Below are 22373 nucleotides of genomic sequence, written 5' to 3'. Positions count from 1 at the left end.
ATGAGTTTTCTCCGCAGGGTGTCTGGGCTCTCCCTTAGAGACAGGGTGAGAAGCTCGATCATCTGGGAGGGACTCGGAGTAGAGCCGCTGCTTCTCCACGTCGAGAGGAGCCAGTTGAGGTGGCTCGGGCATCTGGTTAGGATGCCTCCTGGACGCCTCCCTGGTGAGGTGTTCTGAACACGTCCCACCGGAAGGAGGCCCAGAGGAAGACCCAGGACACGCTGGAGGGACTATGTCTCTCAGCTGGCCCGGGAACGCCTCGAGATTCCCCCGGAGGAGCTGGACCAACTGTGGAGAGGGAAGTCTGGGCCTCTCTACTTAGGCTGCTACCCCCGCGACCCGACCCCGGATAAGTGGAAGAAAATGGATGGATGGGACACATATTGCAGGCAATGAGGGGTTCACGTCAGTGTCTTGCCCAGGGACACTTCAGAATGTGACTGCTGGTGGATTCGAACCCCCAACTCTTGCATTGGAGGACGACTGCTCTAACCACTCAGCCACAGAATTCATGCAAAATAAAGCCGAAGTTTTTTGGGGGCGGTAGCCCTCTGCGAAATTTCTTCAGCAAATTTCTAGTTGTTTCTTAAAACTAGGCGTCAGAAAATGCAAAACTGTTTTTGTTCAACTTCGCGATGAAGGAGCGGCGCTGTGATCAAAGACGCCGCTGCACCTTTAACGCGTTCCTCGTGAGCTCAGTCACGTGCCTGTCAAACGCCAATTGTCTCGCTCGCGCAGCCGTCGTTCCAAGTAGGAAGCAGCGAGGAGCTTCGCAATAAAGCGAACATTAAAGCGCCACGGTAAACACTGCATTTACCAGTAGGTGTATACAGTTACGTTAGAGCCTTTAGGTAAAGCGGCTACATGTTTTCAGTCGGGCAGCAGTGAGGGAGAACAAAGATCGGTAGCTGCTAGCTAACAGGCTAACAGGCTAACGATCAGCTGTTGTTGTTTTGGTCGGAGGAATCTGACAAGAAACTGCACAACATCACAGCAGGAACGGATACCAGGACAGACCAGGCCACTTTTTTTATTTTATTCACCGTCGACACGCTAAACCTGTGGTGTATGGCGACGTGTGACGCTTTGCCTCTCTGATAAACTCAGCTGTTTAACTCCGAGGAACCAGCGAGACGAGTTTCAAGATGCACGAAGCTTACGAGCCTGTGCCCATTTTAGAAAAGCTTCCTCTTCAGATCGACTGTTTTGCTGCTTGGGGTAGGTGAGCACTCTTCTGTCTGAAAGTGTCCTCAGACGTGTTTAACCTGGAGTTTATTCTTCCACAGAGGACTGGCTGCTTGTTGGGACAAAGCCCGGACATCTCCTCCTCTACAGAATAAAGAAAGATGCGGGTGAGAATAATTACATTTTCTGTGGCCATCTTTGAACACAAAGTTTGTTTCATGAAGTTTTCTCTTGTTCTTAGCCACCAACCGGTTTGAAGTGACTTTAGAAAAATCCAACAAAAACTTTTCAAAGAAAATACAGCAGGTGGGTGAAGAAATCAAATATTACACATCGATCAAACTGTTCTTGGTTAAGAAGTATGTGGAAGTCTGTGAGGGGAAGTAACGCAAAAACTTGTAAAGTTTTAGACTTCCTGTTTTATCATGTGGCGTTTTTACCTTTATAAAGGTGGTGGGGCACTATTTACTCTTTGTTTTAATTGACCTCTATGTCCAGCACAACATGCACTACATTTGTTAATGTCAGTATGTGAAAATAGAACAGGGCTATGACTGAGTGGACATTTGCACTCTTTACATGTCCAGCCTTCCTCCGTCCCAACACGGTCACCTCATGTCGCTAAAATGGTGACTACATCGGAGGTGGTAAAGTTAAGCAGATGCATTAACAGCTACATATCCACCTGCCGTGGGAGCATATAGAGACAAATAAGATCACGCGTTAGGGTTTTTGTCAAAAACCTCCCTGCATCGCCTCACCTGTGGAAGGCAGCTCATTTATCTGTGAATAACAGATTGCAATCCAGCAAAGCAATTAATCTGATTTACTACAGCATCCAGCATAAAACACTATTCAGTTCATCAAAGTTCATGCTCAATAATCCAGGTAAAAAAGGTTTGTGGCTCCTCGGATTGATGTCGGAACGTCTCAACCAAAAAAAAAAGAAACCGTCCAGATGACCTGACTGAACTTTGTTGGACTACTCGGTTCACTTTAATAACAGAATGAGAAATTCTGCTTCCAGTCACTTTGTACTTTTGTCACCTCATTTCTCTGCATTATATTTTTTACAAATGAATGTTCAGTAAACAATTATTGGGGGTGTCCCTGAAGGTAGTTAAATGTACTGTTACAAAATGAAAATTAAACGTTCATTACTGTGTTTGCAGGTAGACAAGTAGAAACCAAACGAACAGGAGCACTGACTAAACGTCTTTCTCCACCCACCCCGTGCATTGTTTTTGTCTCTGAAGCCTTGATCCACTTCCTGATCATGCAGTTGTGTGACTTACAACAACAGCTTATTACTTCCTTTGGACAAAAAAAATAAAACCATGTAAACTATAATAACAAGCCACTAAACATCTGGAATGCATTCATACATAATAATAAAGTCCAAAGCGAAAAAATAACATGGTCACAGAGAGACACATGCAGTGATCAGATGTGTAAAAACATGTAAATAAAATCTCTGCCGCCGTCACTAAATGTTTTTAATGCTCTCAGCAGGTGAACAATGCCGAGAAACAGTCAATGTACCGTATTTTCCGCCGTGCACGTCGCACCGCCCTATAAGTTGCATCAGTCCAAATACAGTATGTCCAATAAAGTGGAAACATTTCTAAATGCGTTGCGTCACCGCATAAGCTGCATCTATTATGCGTCACCGCTGACCTGGAAATGTGGGCCGGTGTTGTGCCAAAAATCAATTGCCTGCCAAATGGTGGCCACAGGAGTGTGCACGGGAATAACAAAAATTTAACAAGATTAACACTTAAAACAATTATTTGTTTGCTTAACATTATAGTAAAGGTGTGTGGCAGTCTAACGTTTATTTAATAAATGCACTTCAATGGTCAAATCAGCTGTATTTTAAAAGCTGATAACGCAGAAGTAGGTGTGCATTTCTTAGAAATTTAACAAGATTAACACCTAAAACAATTCTTTGTTTGCTCGACTTTATAGTAAAGGTGTGTCTCAGTAAATCAGCTGCATTTCTCCGGGGCAGTGCAGTGAAATGAAGATGATTTGACGGTTGCTCCAGGAGAGCTGGATGAAGGTGGCAGACTATGGCAAGCCAATTGTGTCATTAATAGCCACTTTTACATATTGCATGACACAACAGCATGCCATACTACTCGAGTGCCATCTAGTGGCTGAAAATGGTAGTGTTCAATCCAACATTTTTCAGTCGGGTCATCTGGACAGTTTCATTTTTTGTGCTGAAACGTTTCGCCTTTAATCCAGAAGGCTTCATCAGTCAAGGAAACGCGCAGCAAAACTGATTCTTCAGCTGTTGGAGAAAGAATCAGTTTTGTTGTGTGTTTCCTTGACTGATGAAGCCTTCCGGATCGAAGGCTAAACGTTTCAGCACAAACAAAAAAAACCGTCCAGATAACCTGACTGAAAAATGTTGGCTTTTATACCTGGATTATTGAGCGTGGACTTTGTTGGTAGAGTTCAATATTTTCAGTCAGAATGAATGTAAACGGTCATATCTCAGCCAAAAATTTGTTTATAAATATGGGAAAACATCCATAAATGTCACTTTGGCGTATAAGTCGTGGGGCATGTGACTTATGCAAAAATCTGCGACTTTTAGGTAGAAAAATACGGTACATCAAATATGGGTGTAGTTTCCCTCAATCTAAAGATTGTTTATTATCATGTTGAATATAGATTTAGTAACAGTAGTTAGTAACAGTAGTAGTAGAATAACAAGAACATTTCAGAGTTTCCACTGAGGCGCAAACCCCATTCCCCCATGCAAACATTTAATTTACCATCTGTTGTGCTACAAACCCTGTTGGATTCTTCATACTCTATTTGACTTCAGGTGCACCCCCCTGTCAGGGATCAATGGACTGAACCTTTAGACTAAAGGGGTGGGGCATTTTTGAAAGGCATACATGCATCGTTTGCCTTTATAAATGGTGGATATGCTTTTTTATTTATTTATTTTTTTTACATTTCTTAAAATTTAATGATTTCTTGTGGGTGTTGTCTTTGTTTTACCAAACTTGGGGGGTGGAAAAGAGGTGGGGGGTCTAGACCCCACCCCAACCCCCCTGGGATTTCCACCCAGTAGGTCGAGCACTGCCCCACCAGCCTCTAATGAGCCACTGTTAAGAAACATAAACATGCACTAGACTTTGTAATAAATGTGAATGGTGCAGATAGTTTGTTAGAATTAATCTGAACTCTGACACCGTCTTAATCTCGGCGTGCTATTCTGTTAACTTAAATCACAGCTTGTTCTGGATTGACACAAACTGTTATCACTTTGTTTCTTGCTCTTTCTTTAGCTTTACGTCGTCTCGCAGTACAAAATTCTTGTCAGTCTTCTGGGTAAGTTTTAAGCTACATATTTTTATCTCTGAAATCTGATATCATTTTTAAAGTTCATACCTAGATTTTGGGGTGGGGAGGTTTGTAAATGCCTTGAGTGTCTTGAAAGTCAAATACGTTTTTAGTTTTAACACGTGGCATGTCTTGTGAAGCCATTCATACAGAAATCTCCTTCCACTCTTCCAGAGAACAACATCCACGTCCATGACCTGCTGACTTTTCAGCAGATCACTGTGGTGTCTAAAGCCAAAGGAGCCACTCTCTTTGCTTGTGACTTACAGGTTTGTGACAGTCCGTGTTGCTGCAGCTTGCCCTTTGTTACCACTCGCTGGTGCAGCCGATAATGTTTAAATAAAGAAGTGAATTTTAATGAAACTGTCAATTTAATCACTGGCTGTGCATCTATAACTTATAAAGTTTGGAGTCTTAGCCCATTCAAGATGGCTGCCACAGCTAATTAACATCATTCAACAAACAAATGGTCATAACTCTATGAATTTTTAGATGTGCAAGTGTTTTGTTTTTTGATGAATTCTGATCAGACCGTAAAGATTTGATGACTAAAAATAGATGTGGAGGGGTGGGGGATTACCCGCTGTCTTTCATGCCTGAGTTTCAATCATCGTTTATGTTTAGAAATGAGGACGTTGCAGCTGTGTTAGTCAAATGTTGAAAATAATGTTTTGTACAATCTCGTGCGATAGTGTGATTTGTTAAAGCTTGAAATACATCTTATTGATGACTCGGCTACCATGTTGTTTACTATCTCTCTTTAGGACCTTGTAAATATTATAATTACTGGTACTTTTTTTTTTTACTTTTTTGGTACTTTATTTTGTACCCTTAATGCATGTTAGTATTTTTTTTTTTTTGTTGTTTTTAGCCAGTCACATTTGTTGTTCTCATCCTGAGCATTTCATTGTACTCGTTCAACATTTATTTAGACGGGTTAATCCCATTGAGCCTCGAGGACTCGGTTACAAATTTACTCTTAACTCTTTAAAGTTATTAAAATCTATTTAGTGATCCATGAGATGGGCAGAACAAATGTGTGTGCAGACACACAGATGCTGGCAAAAACATTTGTTGCAGGCTTTTTGGCAGCAGCCAATAAAACTATTTGTAATGTTCAAAAAGCGTTCAATACAAAAAAAAAAATTGTAATGTTTTAGTAGAAAATTGATGACATGCAGCATAAAACGAGTTGAAATGCTCCATTTGTATCAGTAGCTCTGCTTGAGTTTAATCATCTTGAAAACATTAGCATTAAGCATGAGCCAGCTTTGAACCATCGATAAAGCTACTTTCAAATGGCAAAATGTTTCATTTAATTTAGTTCACAAGAATGAAGTATCATGTTAAAGACTGTACTGAAATGAACTAAACCAGTGTTTGGGAAATTGGAAAGTGTCAAACTGTGGGGAAAAAAATATCAAATATACAAATTTGAATCAAATTACAATAAGTAGATTTCATTTTTGTGTCTAAAAATGTCATATCAGTATTTGTTGCAGTGATTTTTATTTAATTAATACACATATCAAACTGTTTTTATCTTTGGTTTTCAGCAAACCGGCCCAGGAGAGGAAAGGCTCAGAATGTGTGTGGCAGTGAAAAAGAAACTCCAGCTGTATTACTGGAAGGACAGAGAGTTTCATGAGCTGCAGGTAAAATTATTCTGAACATGTGAGTCACTGCACTGTGATTCAAGTTTATTTTTCTTACCGCTTGATATATGAAGGTCATTTTACTGTTTTATACTTCAGGGTGACTTGGCTGTGCCTGATATCCCCAAGTCCATGGCTTGGTGTGAAAATTCCATATGTGTGGGTTTCAAACGAGACTATTACCTCATTCGGGTATGTGTTACAGGAAAAAACACAAATCTTTGTTTGAACTTATCTTAACTTAGTGATATTAATTTTTGTTGCATTGGTTGGGCTTGATAATAATAAATAAATAATATTGATATTCCTGTTTATGATGCTTTTATTTGTGAAAACGACTCACCCTATGCCCTAAACGTAATATTCATGCATCTAAGATATTCTTAATCGTTAATTTCTTAACGCACTTTATCTACTAGATGGATGGCCGTGGCAGCATTAAGGAGCTCTTCCCCACTGGGAAGCAGTTGGAACCTCTGGTTGCCCCACTGGCTGATGGGAAGGTGGCTGTAGGGCAGGATGACCTGACTGTGGTACTGAATGAAGAAGGAACTTGCACCCAGAAATGCGCCCTGAACTGGACAGACATCCCCATTACTATGGGTAGGAAAAATAAATCTTAAGCCGTGTCTTCATTTTCTGAGGTCTGCTCCTGAACAACCCAGTGTGGGGTTTTTCTGTATAGTAGTCCCTTGTTTATCGTGGGGGATCCGTACCCTGAAGCCCCGCGATAAGTGAAAAACCGCAAAGTAGGGATACAGTAGTCCATGTTCAGGTACATTAAACTTTATATTAAGGCTTTAGAAACCCCTTCTCACACTCGTGGAATGTTCTGAACTCAAACCTACGTCATTGTAACAACATATGTTACTAAATTTTACTAGCTCTGCAGAACAGCAACAGCTCTGGTTCTGGTCCAACTCTGTTTTATTCCGACTCTGTTCGTTTCTGCAGACCTACCCTGCAGTGATGGAGCCCACAAGTCAGTCCTCTAAGCTCTTAAACCTACTAATTTTAACATGCAGTACTTGTATGTGCAGGAGCTACAAAATTTTACTTACCAGGCTCTGCAGTACAGGAGCAGCAGCTCGGTTCCAGTCCGACCCGATAGATGAAAAAAGTCTCGGTGCAGCATGACTGAAGCCCACCGCTCCATCCATCTTGATGTGTGTGTGCTGCTGCCCAGGATTTAATCCACCACCTCTGGCCCAGTCCAGACCAGCGCAACCAGAACCTGACTGAACCCTGCAGCTGTCTGTCGTCTGCAGCTCCCAGGATTCAGGTCACACTGATTCTGGATCAGCTGCAGCCCAGCTGCTCTGCAGTGAAGATACAACTTGAAGGACGAGTTCAGCTTCAGAATTATTTGTGACTTTTCTGCCAGTCCTGTGAACAGCAGAACTTACACAACTTCTGACTTTGCTGCAAAAACTCTCCCTCTATTTGCAGAAAGCAGTGGTTGAAAGAGCATTGTTGACTTCTGGGAAGTGATGCCTTCTGGGTAACGTAGTTCTTTAGACTGACAAAACAGCGAAGGCTTAATGAAAGAAAACTACAAAATGGCAACTCATTTTTTAATTTATTTTTTGGAAAATATTATGTACATGTACAGTACTTAAAAAAAACAAACACAATAGAGTGAATCCGCGATAAACAAGCCGAGAAGTAGCGAGGGTCTACTATATTATTGTTCTGATATTTACTTTGAAAAAAGAGTGATTGCAAAAATCAGAAGGGCATGCAAGAGCAGAAGAATCTTCCCTCAGTCCTCCAAGGAGAAGGAGTAACTTTCAGAAATCTAAGATGTTTTCCCAAAGAGCGTCAGCCATGACAGTTTTTTCTCTCAAGAGAAGTGACGTTTAAGTTTTATGCTTATAAACAGTAAAGCCTTATGCCACAAATCACAAGTTCAGATATCTGTCATATAAAAAACTATTTAGTTTTAAACAAATGTGTTTTTACCTCAGTGGAAAGTTTCTCTCGTTCAGCAAATTAATCGCCAGCTGCTGCCTGTTTTTAGTTTTTGTCATATTTTCCCCTCATCTAAATTATTTTTTCGCTCTTCGTGCTGTGACGTTAAAATATTCATGTTTCAGAGGATCAAACTCATTTCTTGTTAGTTTTCATAGGAAACTGTGGCAAACGTGCGTTCAAGCTCTCCAGTTGTTTAAAGGCTTTGTGTTCCTGTTCTTATTGGTATTTCAATGGGCACAAGATGAAGAGGAAATGCCACCAAGTGTTTTTTTTTTTTTTCATATATTTTACAATTTCTTCATCTTTAAGGGTTCATCATTGGTTTTGGCATGCAGCAGCAGCAGAGGTTGAGAGCTGGTCACTTTAGAGTTTACCTGACTGTTTTCACTTCTTCCTTAAAGGGAACAATTTAAGCTTTTTCCTGTCTGTTTTTGATCCCATACCTTAACAAAAACAACTAAATTGTTGTTTCTTGCAGAATTTTCTCTTCTATTAGCTTCAGGAACTTCAGTTCTCACTTAAGACAAACCAATGGCTGCAGTTATGAGGGGTTAAAACAGACATTGATTTTGATGTTTCCTGTTTTGTTTTGTGCCAGTTTTATAATGAGATTATTTCAAGTGAGTTTGTAGATGTTTACCAGCAGCACACGGATGTAAGATTTTTCTGTAACAGTTCTTTCACGTTTTCAGAGCACCAGCCTCCCTACATCATCGCAGTTCTTCCGAGGTACGTGGAGATCCGGACCTTTGAGCCCAGACTGTTGGTGCAGAGTGTGGAGCTGCAGAGACCACGCTTCATCACCTCAGCAGGGTGAGACAGGCAGTCCTTTTTAATGCGACACAAAACATTAAGTGGCTAAGTCTAGTGGAAATGACATGCAATGCATTGTATTTTAATGGGATAAGCATCAGAGGGGAGAGCGTCGTATCAACAAGAGTAGCAGTCGATGACCTTATGTAAAGTACAAGGAACGCTAAGACAAATCAGGCATATAACAAACTTACTCTGCCACACACAGGGTTGCAAATTGCTTTAGACTACCTGCTTAACCAAATTAACCTAAAGATTTAAAGAGGATTTCAGCTGTTGCTTGCTTCTATATAGATTTTTAATCTTAAATGACAGTGTTTCCCCTAGATAACTTGCCATGGCGGGGCGCTCATCTCGTCCGTGATTTTTGTCCGGGGGGGGTGGGGGTGTGTGTGTGAATGGAGACTCGTCCCAAGCTGTGCAGCGTGCTGTTTAAACCAACAGTTTTAGATTGGGGGGGGGGGGGGGGGAGACACAGAGACAGCCGCGCGCTGCTTGCACCGACAGGTTTTTTGGGGTCAGCGGGGGGAGAGACGGGCGCAAATCTGAGCCGTGCGCTGTTTGTACCGACAGTTTTCGAATGTCGGGGGTGCGTTCAGCGTGAGGGTTCAGCGTGAAGGAAGAGGCTGCCTTTAGCTTTTTAGCTAGTGCACCTGCATTGCGAGCCGTTAGTTTAGCGTTACGTCAGTGCAGACTGGTGGGTGGTGGGTGGGGCTCGGTAGACGGGGCGCTGGGTTCTGTTGACGGGGCGCCCCGCTTGTATAATGGTAGGGGAAACACTGTGGTGGAATGGCCGATGTCTGATATTGAACTTTAACACTAATATCGGCTGATACCATGCTGATAATATCGTGCATCTCTAGTTATCTTATTAAATTTCAAAGAAACGCACAGCGAGTCCTCCCTGAGCGCTCTCCCTCGGCTGCAAATCAGCTTTTGAAATGCAGCTGATTTGACTGTCAAAGTGCATTTATTAAGCAAAAGTTGGACTAAGACACACCTTTACTATAATTTTGAGCAAACAAATAATTGTTTTTAAGTGTTAATCTTGTTAAATTCTTGTTTAAGTCCTCGTGCACGCTCCTGTGGCCGCCATTTGACAGCCAATCGATTTTTGGCACACCGGCCCACATTTCCAGGTTGTCAGCGGTGACACAATAGATGTGACTTATATGGTGAAGCGTCGTATTTATGGATTTTTCCACTTTTTTAGACGTATTTGAACTGATGCGACATGTCCGGCGGAAAATACGGTAGAATATTTGCCTGTCTAGTATAATTTGTTGCTTTTATCATTTGACCAAGTTTCTTCTAATAAAGCTATTGTTGGTCCGTCATTAAAAAGAAAAGCACTTGCCTACGAACCACTCTGAACTTGTTTTCTATTGTTTTTACAGACCTAATGTTTTGTATGTAGCCAGCAACCACTTTGTTTGGCGCCTGGTGCCCGTGTCGATAGCCAGCCAGATCCGGCAGCTCCTTCAGGACAAAGAGTTTGAGCTGGCTCTTCAGCTGGCGGTGAGCGTCATCACAGATTTGATTTATTCGAGCATTGTTTTGCAGCAAAACAGGCAGATTTTAATGTTGAAAGAACTCTTTTCTTTCTTTGTCCTGTCAGAAGATGAAGGATGACTCGGATGGTGATAAGAAGCAGCAGATACATCGCATCCAGAATCTGTACGCCTTTAATCTGTTTTGCCAGAAGAGATTTGATGATTCTATGCAGGTGTTTGCCAAACTTGGCACAGGTAGGACTTATGCTCATTTAGTTTACACTAAATTTCTAAGCCGAGGCTAAATCTGTTGTCTTAATGGGTCAAACGGCGTCTGGGCAATGCATTTTTTAAAAACCTGCAACATGTTACATAAAACGATAACTACCTACAGTTTGAGGATTCTTTAAAACAATTTACACTTTTTGATTCTTTTTTCTCTTGGGAGTGGTGGCACAGAGGTTAGAGAAGGTGGGCCTGTGATCAGAAGGTCGCCGGTTCCACTCCCTATACCGACGGCATCAAAAATGTGGGTGGGCAAGTTGAAACACCCACACCTGCCCCCACCCTCATTTGCTCCACTCTAGGCACTTGAGCAAGGCTCTTAACCCCCACCATCTGCTCCCCTGGGCGCCCTAGATAGCAGCTCTCTGCTCCACAGAGGGCTGTGGCAGCTCGATGTTCTGTAGTTGTGTCAGGAAGGACATCCGACTTGAAAATAACTTCCAAGTCTTCGTGCGACTTAGTTTGCTGCGGCGACCCCTGAAGAAGGGAGCAGCCGAAAGAAAAAAGAAAAGAAAATGTTGTTTTTCTCTGAACAACCATTTCTTTATGGCTAATCGTCCTGATATTATTAATTATTCTGCTTAGTTTTCTCTTTTGTTGGTGTGATGTTTAATGAACACTGCTTAAACCAGTTGATCATATATTATGGTTAACAATACTTGTGTCTTAGAGCTTTTTGTAATGTAACATATTTGAAAAGTTGAGTTAATTAATTTCCTTTTTTGTGATTGGTAGATCCCACACATGTGATCGGACTTTACCCAGACTTACTCCCATCAGATTATCGCAAACAGCTGCAGTACCCCAACCCTCTGCCTACGTTATCCAGCGCCGAGCTGGAGAGGGCTCATCTCGCTCTCATCGATTACCTTACTCAGGTGTGTCATTTAACCTAGAAGATCAGAAAAATCCAAAAAGTTGGATCTTTTTCAAACTAATCAAAACTAAAAGATCACTGAAAAGGTTTATTAACTGAACTTTAGGGAAAGTTTTGTAAATCTAAAAAGCACAGTGTTGACCCAGACTCTGTTGTCGTCACAGAAACGCAGCCATCTTGTGAAACAACTGAACGACTCCGACCCTTCAACAACATCTCCTCTCATGGAGGGAACACCCACCATCAAAAGTCGCAAGAAACTCCTTCAGATCATTGATACTACACTGCTGAAATGTTACCTGCATGTAAGAACACAATCGTTTTTCGACTAAGTATTTGCGTGGGAACATTTAATAATTCTGCAGTAAACCACAGTTCTCTACATTTGTACCTGTTCATTTTACATATAAATGTCTGCTCATGGAAAGTTTTAACTCAAGTTGTCCAGCATGTTGGGCTCTGTCTCATGTTAGAGCATTAGAATAAAATCAATAAACCTAATTTGAGTAAAACATAACCCCAGGCAAAAATTATGGAATCACTCTGAATATGGTGCAGATGTAGCGATTGAGATAAACTAAACAACTCAGCAGCTTCCCAAACACTGTGTATAAACTTTGTCTTTAAACCCTGAAGCAGCTTTTCTACGGCTTGTTTGGGCCATGCGTCCACATAAGAGATTTATCAAATTCTCATCCTTGTTAGTGATTTGTTCATGCTCATATAAACATTTAAAGAAATGTCACATGGCCTTTCACTTCATATGGTTGTGTAATATTTGCTGCCTAATCAGCAGAGCTATTACCACAAACCATTGTCATGCCCGCGGGATATCCAAAGAGTTCAGGTTAAAAAAAATAAAAATCTGTGCTCTGGATTTCAAAAAATCTGCAGCAGATTATTTTAATGATAAACTACTTGTGTTTATAAAGTAAAACTTGACTTCGACTACCATATTTTCTGCCGTACATGTTGCACCACCATATAAGTCACATCAGTCCAAATATGTCTAATAAAGTGGGAAAAAACATAAATATGTCGCTTCGCCGTATACGTCGTCTCTATTATGCGTCACCGCTGACGCGTCGCGTTTGTGACGCGTCACGTTTGTGACACGTCAGCGGTGACGACCTGAATATGTGGGTCGTGTTGAGCCACAAATTGATTGGCTGCCAAATGGTGGCCGCAGGAGCATGCACGGGAGGACTTTAACAAGAAGTTAACAAGATTAACACTTAAAAACAATTATTTGTTTGACATTATAGTAAAGGTGTGTCTCAGTTGAACTTTTATTTAATAAACAAACTTTAATGGTCAAATCAGCTGCATTTCTCTGGGGCGGCGCAGCGAAATGAAGCTCCAGGCAAGTTGGATGAAGGTGGCAGATTATGGCGAGCAGATTGTGTCATTAATAGCCACTTTTACCTATTACATGACACAACGGCATGCCTTACTGCTTGAGTGCCATCTAGCACCTGAAAATGGTAGTGTGAAACATTTTCAGTCAGAATAAATGAAAACGGTCATATCTCAAGACAAAAACTGGTTTATAAATATGGGAAAAAATCCATAAATATGTTGCTTTGGCGTATAAGCCGCAGGGCATGCAAATTATGCAAACCACTGCGACTTATAGGCCGAAAAATAGGTTAAATACAAAGAGATGTTCTTAAATGTACGTTATTCTCATATGAGACCTGTTTTTATCCATGTTTTATTCAGACCAACGTGGCCCTCGTCTCCCCTCTCCTTCGTTTGGAGAACAACCACTGCCACATCGAGGAGAGCGAGTATGTTCTGAAGAAGGCGCACAAGTACAGCGAGCTCATTATTCTCTATGAAAAGAAAGGCCTGCACCAGAAGGGTAAGACTCAGACTGCTGGTTGATTAACTTCAACTCATTTTATTTATATACTGCCGGTTCACAGCAGAAGTCGTCTCAGGGCACAGCACAGAACATTCACGTACATTTGAAAATGACAATTATTTAAAGTTATCTAAGGAAGCCAGCAGGTTGTATCAGATCTTCACTTTGTCACCATCTTCCATCTTGATCAGCACATTGGCAACTGTGGATAAGAGCTGAACCAGGCGCAGGATTACTTGTTGGAAGAATAATCTCGATTTTTATGGGATGTTTTCAAATTTAACAGTGGTTACACTAGAAATTATTTTTGATCACCATTCTATTAGGTGACTGTCTCAACGTGGCACATGAGACTATACTATTATTATTACCAATACTTTTTTTTTTCAATAATTAAAAGAAAGTAGCTACTCATTACTAGGAAGATACATGACCGGTTTTATTTTAGAATTATTTCTATATTTATTTGATTATCAAAACGCTGATGTGATCCTTTGACTTGTTTTTGGCTGCTTCGTTTTAAAAAAGTGAGGTCCCTGTTAATAAAGTGTGTATTAAAATGTACAATCTGTGAACACCTATTTATCATTTCGAGCAGTGTGGATGGTGACGGATAAGCTAATCAACTGAATGTCTTTGTTTGTTTCTCACTTCCTGCCAGAACTTTTCTGCCTTTGTTATCCATCTGCTCATTACTTTTTAGCCCAAAAACAAGAGTGATTTTTAAACTAAATAGTTGTATAATCTTCAGCTTTAACCTCCTAGGATCTGGCATCCACATATGCAAGAGTTCGTGTCTTAGGAGGTTAATAAACATCAGTTGTCTGCAGCAGTAAGAAAGCAGCATCTTTAAGTTTGTGTCAGCTCAGTGAGCGTGCACAGTTTATTTCAGAAGAGGCCTCTTGTGGTGGTGGTTGTTTGGGTGCATGTTGGATTATTTTTCATCCAAGTTCTGTTGAAGAAAATGTGCAGCACATGACTATTAATGTCACATTGGCTCTTCCTGCTCTTCACTTGCTTTCCTTCACCCCCTCACACAGTTTGCTCTCTTGCAGCTCTGCAGGTGCTGCTGGACCAGTCGACCAAGGCCAACTCTCCACTGAAGGGTCATGAGCGAACAGTGCAGTACCTCCAAAGACTTGGTGAGGGTCAGTGCTCGGCCTATTGACAGGGCTTTTTAAAATTTGTCTGGTTGATTGTGACAGTGTGCCTTCTGTCATTTACTGGGGCAGCTGTGGCTGAGTGGTTAGACCAGTCCTCCTCCAATTCAAGAGTTGTGGGTTCGATTCTACCAGCAGTCACATGTCGAAGTGTCCCTGGGCAAGACACTGAACCCCTCGTTGCCTCCGATGTGTGTCCCATTGGTGTATGAATGTGATAATATTCAGATAAATCAGAGCGAAGCACTGATTATTCTTTGTATAGATCTAGTATAGAGCTGTATGAACGGGTAAGTGAGGCACAGATTGTGTTGTAAAGAGCTCCGAGTATCTTGATAAGATAGAAAGGTGCTATATAAGTACTGTCCAGTTACAGTTCTGCTTCCACTCCTAGAAATACAAGATGGTAAATGAATAGGAAAGCACTTCAGTCAACTTTAGTTTTTGTTGCACTATAGAAGGAACTGGCGTCTTCCCTTTAAAAGCCTCGCCTTCCTTCACTGGGTTTAAGCTCCTCTCCCAGTGCTCGTTTGTAACGTTAGATGAAAAGTCCAGTTTGCATTGAGTAACATGCTTTGTGATCTGCAGGATGTCTAGCACTGCTTAGATTTCAGGTTCTTAAATAGTACTTTTATAGTGTTTTTGTGTGTCTATGTGAATCCTTCCACCTCTACACACTTTTTTTAACCTTATGAAACCTTCTCATACAGGAGTGGAGAATCTGGGCATAATCTTTGAGTTTTGTCCCTGGGTGTTGAAGACTTGTCCTGAAGATGGCTTGAAGGTATTTAAACAAAATGCCACATAAGAAGGGTTACTTTATGTGCATGTATAGCCTTAGTATTTTCTGTCCAATCGAACAAGTTGAGTAAAAAAAATAAATCGTCTTTAATCCTCAAGGAGAAAACCAGTCCAGTCGTCTTGATTTATTAAGTATATCATGTCCTGAATGACGCTACATGAATCTACATTAGCATGTCTTCTGTCTCACATGTTCCCAGTACTGCAGTGACGGCAACCAGTAGAAACAGAAAGTAGTTGATTGTATTCTATGGTGACATTTGACAATTAAAACTTGGTTCATTATAAAAATGTTTCTTTCTTTTTAGATCTTCACCGAAGATCTGCCTGAGGTGGAGATGTTGCCCAGAGACCAGGTGCTGCAGTTCCTGAAAAAGGGCTTCGAGGAGCTTGCGATCCCGTATTTAGAGCACATCATTTATGTGTGGGATGAACAGGGCCCCGAGTTTCATAATGTGCTAATTCAGCTCTATTTAGGCAGGGTTCAGCACCTCATGAAACTCTACCTCAAATCACTGCCAGAAGGTAGTTCTCAAACTCTATGGTTCTTCAACTTAGATTTTTAGAATCCTTTTGATTTTAAATAGTGATACATTATTTATCAATTTAATAAGAAACAACAGCCACTTTGTCATTTAATTAAAAATAATTCAAATGCTCTGGTGTGGAGCTTTAATTCCATTTAATCAAAATACTCAACGTTTTTTTTTTAATTTTGTGAAAATAACCTTTTTTTTCTTTAGTATAAAATATTTTTTGTGATTTCATCATGACATACATACAAACATTTTCTAAATTTTAGAGCTTTTGCTTTGATGAAGTTTGTATCACATTTTTTTTTTTTTTAATCAGATACTTCTAGTGTCTTCTACTGCTCACCAGACGGAGTGTGATTGAAATTCACTTGGAATATAATATCCTGTGATCTATTGCAGCACTTTGCAATAATGTCGGTCACACTGATATTCAGATAAAAAATTTCAGTACTGGCATATTGTGGTATTATTGACTAATTGACAAATTACCAGATTTTAGTTAAGCCACTGTAATGAAATGTTTTGTGATTTTTCAGGGGTTCCTGCTGTTCCTGCAGGCCAGGAGAAAGGGGAACTGGGAGAGTTCAGAAACAAACTCTTGTCTTTTCTGGAGATTTCCACCAGCTATGAACCTGCCAGACTCATCAGTGACTTTCCATTTGATGGTATGAATTGACCCTCCTCTTAAGGTGTTTTCACACATGAACTCTTCAGGGTGATCAGAGGGAAGTGTACAGGTGCTGGTCATAAAATGAGAATATCATGAAAAAGTTGATTTCAGTAATTCCATTCAAAAAGTGAAGCTTGTATATTATATTCATTCATTACACACAGACTGATATATTTCAAATGTTTATTTATTTTAATGTTGATGATTTTAACTGACAACTAATGAAAACCCCAAATTCAGTGTCTCAGAAAATTAGAATATTAAGACCAATTTAAAAAAAAAGGATTTTTATAAATGTTGGTCAACTGAAAAGTATGAACATGAAAAGTATGAGCATGTACAGCATCAATACTTAGTTGTTGCTCCTTTTCTCTGGATTACTGCATCAATGTGTTGTGTCATGGAGTCGATCAGTCTGTGTCACTGCTCAGGTGTTCTGAGAGTCCAGGTTGTGGCCTTCAGCTCTTCTGAATTGTTGGGTCTGGTGTATCACATCTTCCTCTTCACAATACTCCATAGATTTTCTATGGGGTTAAGATCAGGTGAGTTTGCTGGCCAGTTAAGAACAGGGATACCATGGTCCTTAAAGCAGGTACTGGTAGCTTTGGCACTGTGTGCAGGTGCCAAGTCCTGTTGGAAAATTAAATCTGCATCTCCATAAAGTTCAGCAGCAATAAGTGCTCTAAAACTTCCTCATAGATGGCTGCATTGACTTTGGACCTCAGAAAAGTCAGAGATTCTTTATTGTCATTTGCACCTCATGTGGTACATGTGGTGGAGCGAAATTATGTACACAGGGTCCCAGTTACATCCAACAATAAAATGTATAAGAAAAACAGTAATAACATCTAAGATATGAACCAAGAAAAACATCAACTAAATATACACTAAGCACTCAACATAAAACAATGAACATCAGCACAAACATGAAAGCACAGTGGACCAACACCAGCAGATGACATGGCACCCCAAACCATCCAAGTAGGTATCTCTGCAGACAAATTCAGAAGGCATATCTGGAAGGCAACGTCTGATTGGACAATAAAATAATGGGTGTATCTGGAGGGTTACACATGATTCGATGATAGAAAAATGGGCATATCCTGAGAGCCACATCTGATTGGATGAAAAAAAAAAAACAAGCCATTTGTGTTAACCACAGACTTCGTCTTAAAACAAGGCATTATTGGCAGATTGTGTTAACCACAGACCTATTATGTTCATGGTGTTAACCAGTTCGACATTAGCGGCGTCTCCATAACTTCTCTTTCTGCCTCTCAACACAGAACTTCCAGTTACATTTCAAAATAAGAGCAACATAAATGTGTAGTGGGGAGGGCTAAATGTTTGTTTTTTAATACCTAGCCATAACATTAAAAAACAAAATCCGTTTTGGTTGTTGAACGCTGTGAAAACAGTTACAATTGATTCATAAAGAAAGAAAAATAAAGTAACCAAAATATTAATGATACTTAAACTGGCTTTGGGACAAAGGATGTTTCCTTTAACTTCACATTTTCTTGTTCAACCTTTTAAATCAGTCACTGCAGATGAGTGATTGTCAGTTTCTGTCAGATTTCTGCAACTGGAGCAGGTATTCTGTTTACTAGTTAACTTCCTCAGCTGTCTCACATTTTAAGGGTCGATCTTAATCCATGTTTCAGCTCCTTTCATAGATCTATCTCATAGAAGAACTTCTAAAGAGCAAATTTTGTTTTTAGCTTTTGTTTAAGGACATTATCTCGTCCTAGGACTCATGATCTTTAATTGAGACCAGACTTTTTGACAAATGGGAGCAGGTTTTGCTTCAGATGTTTCATATTTCATTGTACCCAGACCACACTCAAGACAAACTGTGTCAGGTGCAGCCTACAACCCAAGAACAAAAAAAAATCTTCCTGTTTGACAGCAGATATAACGCTGTTTCTTAGAAACCATAAGTTTTAAAGAAGAGCTGATGTAACTTGCATAAAGAGCCAGCAAATACAGTTACAGTTATACAGCCAATCATTGTTTGTCCTCTACAAACACATATTCTCCAGAAACGCCCACTTTTAGTCTGCAGCAAACCCATTCTCCAACTATCACTGGCTGTGGAAACTTGACACTGGACCTCAAGCAACATGGATCCTGTGCCTCTCCTCTCTTCCTCCAGACTCTGGGACCTTGATTCAAAGGAAATGCAAAATTTACTTTCATCAGAGAACTTAACTTTGGACCACTCAGCAGCAGTCCCAGGCGAGACGCTTCTGACGCTGTCTCTTGTTCAAGAGTGGCTTGACACAAGGAATGTGACAGCTGAAACCCTTGTCTTGCATACGTCTGTGCGTGGTGGTTCTAGAAGCACTGACTCCAGCTGCAGTCCACTCTTTGTGAATCTCCCACACATTTTGGAATAGGTTTTGTTTCACAATCATCTCCAGGATGCAGTTATCCTTATTGCTTGTACATTTTTTCTACTTTTTCTACCACATCTTTTCCTTTGCCTCTTTATTAATGTGCTTGGACACAGAGCTCAGTGAACAGCCAGCCTCTTTAGCAATGACCTTTTGTTTCTTGCCCTCCTTGTGCAAGGTGTCAATGGTCGTATTTTGGACAACTGTCAAGTCAAGTTAAAGGCCTTTGCAGGTGTTTTGAGTGAATTGGCTGATTAGAGTGTGGCACCAGGTGTCTTCAATATTGAATCTTTTCACAATATTCTAAATTTCTGAGATACTGAATTTGGGATTTTCATTAGTTGTCAGTTATCAACATTAAAAGCAATAAACATTTGAAATATATCAGTCTGTGTGTAATGAATGGATATAATATACGTTTCACTTTTGAATGGAATTACTGAAATAAATAAACTTTTTCATGATATTCTGATTTTATGACCAGCACCTGTAGACCGTTTGGAGAGTCAGAGTCAGAGTCAGAGTTTCTTTATTGTCATTCGCACCTCATGTGGTACATGTGGTGGAGCGAAATTATGTACACGGGGTCCCAGTTACATCCAACAATAAAATGTATAAGAAAAACAGTAATAACATCTAAGATATGAACTAAGAAAAACATCAACTAAATATACACTAAGCACTCATAACATAAAACATTGAACATCACCACAAACATGAACATGAGTCTGTGAGCAGATGTGCACGCATGAACACATCAACATTGAAACAGATCAGCAGCAACATGAAACAGATCAGCAGCAACATGATATGGTTTTTCACAGTGATTATTCTAGTTAGAGATTCATGAGTCTAACAGCCTCAGGGTAGAAGTTGTTCCTCAGACTAGTGGTTCTACACTTAATGCTCCTTAACCTCCTTCCTGAGGGGAGTGGGGCAAAAAGTGTGTGTGCTGGGTGGGTGGGGTCCTTCATGATGCAGGTGGCCCTCTTCCTGCATCTGGAGGTGTAAAGGATCTGCAGTTCTTTGTAGATGATTTCAAAGCAGAAGGTTTTGCCCTGAATATGCACTCCTGTAATGTAAATAAAGTGCAGAAGGACTCGTGTATGTTGTGAAAACCATTTTTATTTAAGACAGAAGTAGAGGAAACCAGATGAAGGGTTATGATGCGTGTTTACTGTAATCTAGATGTTTCTCACACTACTACATCAACATATTTTAATTGAGAGGTGGTTTTAATTCCTCTGCAGAAATAAATATGTATATATAATATACACACACACACATTATTTAGCCTTCAACTTAAATGTAAATATGCGTTTGTGAGCCATTATTACAAATCTACTATCATTTAACAAATATAAAGATGTTGAAGTGTTTTTATGTATAAAATAATTTACTACATTTAGATTTATTTTTGTGGTACTTGTAATAGTAAAGTAGTTATTTTTCAAGTATTCTGTATTTTCAGCCTGTAGCGTCTATTTATTGACCATGTTCTGCTCCCTCAAGGGTTGCTGGAGGAACGAGCTCTGCTTCTGGGGCGCATGGGTAAACACGAGCAGGCGCTCTTCATCTATGTCCACGTCCTGAAAGACACGCGCATGGCTGAAGAGTGAGTAAACGCACCATCAAGTCTTGCCTGATCTGGTGTAGCTTTCCAGATGTGTGTAGATGTTGAGCTGATTTTTTTTTTTTTTATTATTCTAAAAGAGTGAGAAATTGTAAATCAGTTTCTCTTTTTGTGTTTAGCTTGAAAAAAATAGTTGTAAAATAGATAAACATGCTCAAAGCATTGTGCAGAGCTTGGTGGTTCTGTTGGTCATAAATGAGTTAAATCTTAAAAATAAGTGGAAACTGTTGATTCAAGATGGCTGCTTATGATAATTTACATTAGCAAACTCAAAAAAATGTCTAACTCAGTCACTTGTAGCTGAGCATTTTCTCCAATACATTTTTAAAAATCTTGCAAGATCTTGCTATATTGTATAAGTTCATGCACAATATTCTTTACAGGAAACCGCTGTAACTTGGTTCCTTCTCACAGAGATGATCTTCGTTTAAAACTCTGACAATCAAGACAGCGGGCGATATGCAGCAATGCCAGGCTTGAATTTTTCTCTTCTGCTCTTTTTGCAGATACTGTCACCGACATTACAACAGTCTGGTTGAAGGAAATAAAGATGTAAGTAGCTTTCTGTCTGCGTTCATTTAGTTCAGGTTAGGTTTATTTGTCATACGCAAAATCAACACAAGGTCAACAATGCAATGAAATGCTTCGAATGAGAAGAACCGTCTTGACTATCCCAAAAAAACAACAACCAAGAAATACAAAAGCATGCAGCAAAAATACTACTAAGAATAAAAATAGTAATTTAGTGTGTTGCTCTACTTTAAAAAATCCCTCTGTTGTAGCTATACTATAGTTTTAAGTATTTATTTTTTAGCACTTTTCATTTTGTACATTCTGTAACCTCCTAAATATTAGTTTCTGAAGTGCAACTCTGACAAAATATTTATTTATTTTACCAGAAAAATATAATTTTTTAATTTACCTAAATGAAAATGATAGCAAGTATCTCTGTATTTTGCTTTAAATAAATGTTGCTCGAGTCTGAAATACAGCAACTGTAAAAGTTACAGAGAAGTAGTCAGCAGAAAGTTTAACTTGTGCTTCTGAATAAAGAAATAAAATTCATGAGCCATTCTTTAAACAAATGTTTGGAATTGAATTTAAATGTTCTGTATTTGTTCTATGTGTTAATGTCTATTTCTATTCTTTTATTATCCCACCTGTGTTGTTCTTTTTAAACATTTTCTGTTCATCACTCCTGTGTCGGTGCTGAATTAAAAGTGAACTTGCTGTAATTGTCTCTATGGTTAATTTTTTCATCTGAGATATAGATGTGACCATTTAGACATCCTTCCTGTGTGACTCTGCCCTCTAGGTGTATCTGTCTCTGCTGAGGATGTACCTGTCACCTCCTGATGCCCACTGCTTGGGCCCCATCAAGATGGAGCTTTCTGAGCCTCAGGCCAACCTGCAGGCGGCTCTGCAGGTCCTGGAGCTGCACCACAGTAAACTGAACACCACCAAGGTAAGCAATGACTCAGCGTTTTTTTATTTTAATGGGGCTTAAGAGCAGTTTGTTCTGGTGATGCAGTAGTCCCTTGTTTATCGCTGGGATCAGTACCCTGAAGCCCTGCGATAAGTGGAAAAACCACTCAGCTCTCTGCCTCCAGCTGCTCTCTGCCTCCAGCTGCTCTGTGCCTCCAGCTGCTCTGTGCCTCCAGCTGC

The 22373-nt window shown here is 40.1% G+C and overlaps 1 protein-coding gene across 1 annotated transcript in view; it reads left to right on the top strand.

The window, feature by feature from the left end:
• The first annotated feature begins 1107 nt into the window (after window positions 1–1107).
• The window catches only part of vps39 (VPS39 subunit of HOPS complex), a 25410-nt gene continuing 4144 nt past the window's right edge, over window positions 1108–22373 (top strand). The window contains exons 1-21 of the mRNA XM_037695399.1: window positions 1108–1218; window positions 1287–1352; window positions 1427–1491; window positions 4494–4536; window positions 4723–4817; window positions 6105–6203; window positions 6303–6395; window positions 6623–6806; window positions 8870–8990; window positions 10388–10508; window positions 10609–10738; window positions 11504–11646; window positions 11810–11950; window positions 13368–13509; window positions 14568–14654; window positions 15383–15456; window positions 15782–15998; window positions 16546–16674; window positions 20588–20690; window positions 21215–21260; window positions 22024–22173. Coding sequence (XP_037551327.1) covers window positions 1146–1218; window positions 1287–1352; window positions 1427–1491; window positions 4494–4536; window positions 4723–4817; window positions 6105–6203; window positions 6303–6395; window positions 6623–6806; window positions 8870–8990; window positions 10388–10508; window positions 10609–10738; window positions 11504–11646; window positions 11810–11950; window positions 13368–13509; window positions 14568–14654; window positions 15383–15456; window positions 15782–15998; window positions 16546–16674; window positions 20588–20690; window positions 21215–21260; window positions 22024–22173 — 2322 coding nt within the window. The 5' untranslated portion in view covers window positions 1108–1145. The remainder of the gene's footprint in view (window positions 1219–1286; window positions 1353–1426; window positions 1492–4493; window positions 4537–4722; window positions 4818–6104; window positions 6204–6302; window positions 6396–6622; window positions 6807–8869; window positions 8991–10387; window positions 10509–10608; window positions 10739–11503; window positions 11647–11809; window positions 11951–13367; window positions 13510–14567; window positions 14655–15382; window positions 15457–15781; window positions 15999–16545; window positions 16675–20587; window positions 20691–21214; window positions 21261–22023; window positions 22174–22373) is intronic.

The sequence above is a fragment of the Nematolebias whitei genome, chromosome 21, assembly GCF_014905685.2.
Source record: "Nematolebias whitei isolate Nwh7 chromosome 21, NemWhi1, whole genome shotgun sequence".
In the NCBI taxonomy this organism is placed as follows: Eukaryota; Metazoa; Chordata; class Actinopteri; order Cyprinodontiformes; family Rivulidae; genus Nematolebias; species Nematolebias whitei.
This window is presented reverse-complemented; position numbering and strand designations above follow the sequence as displayed.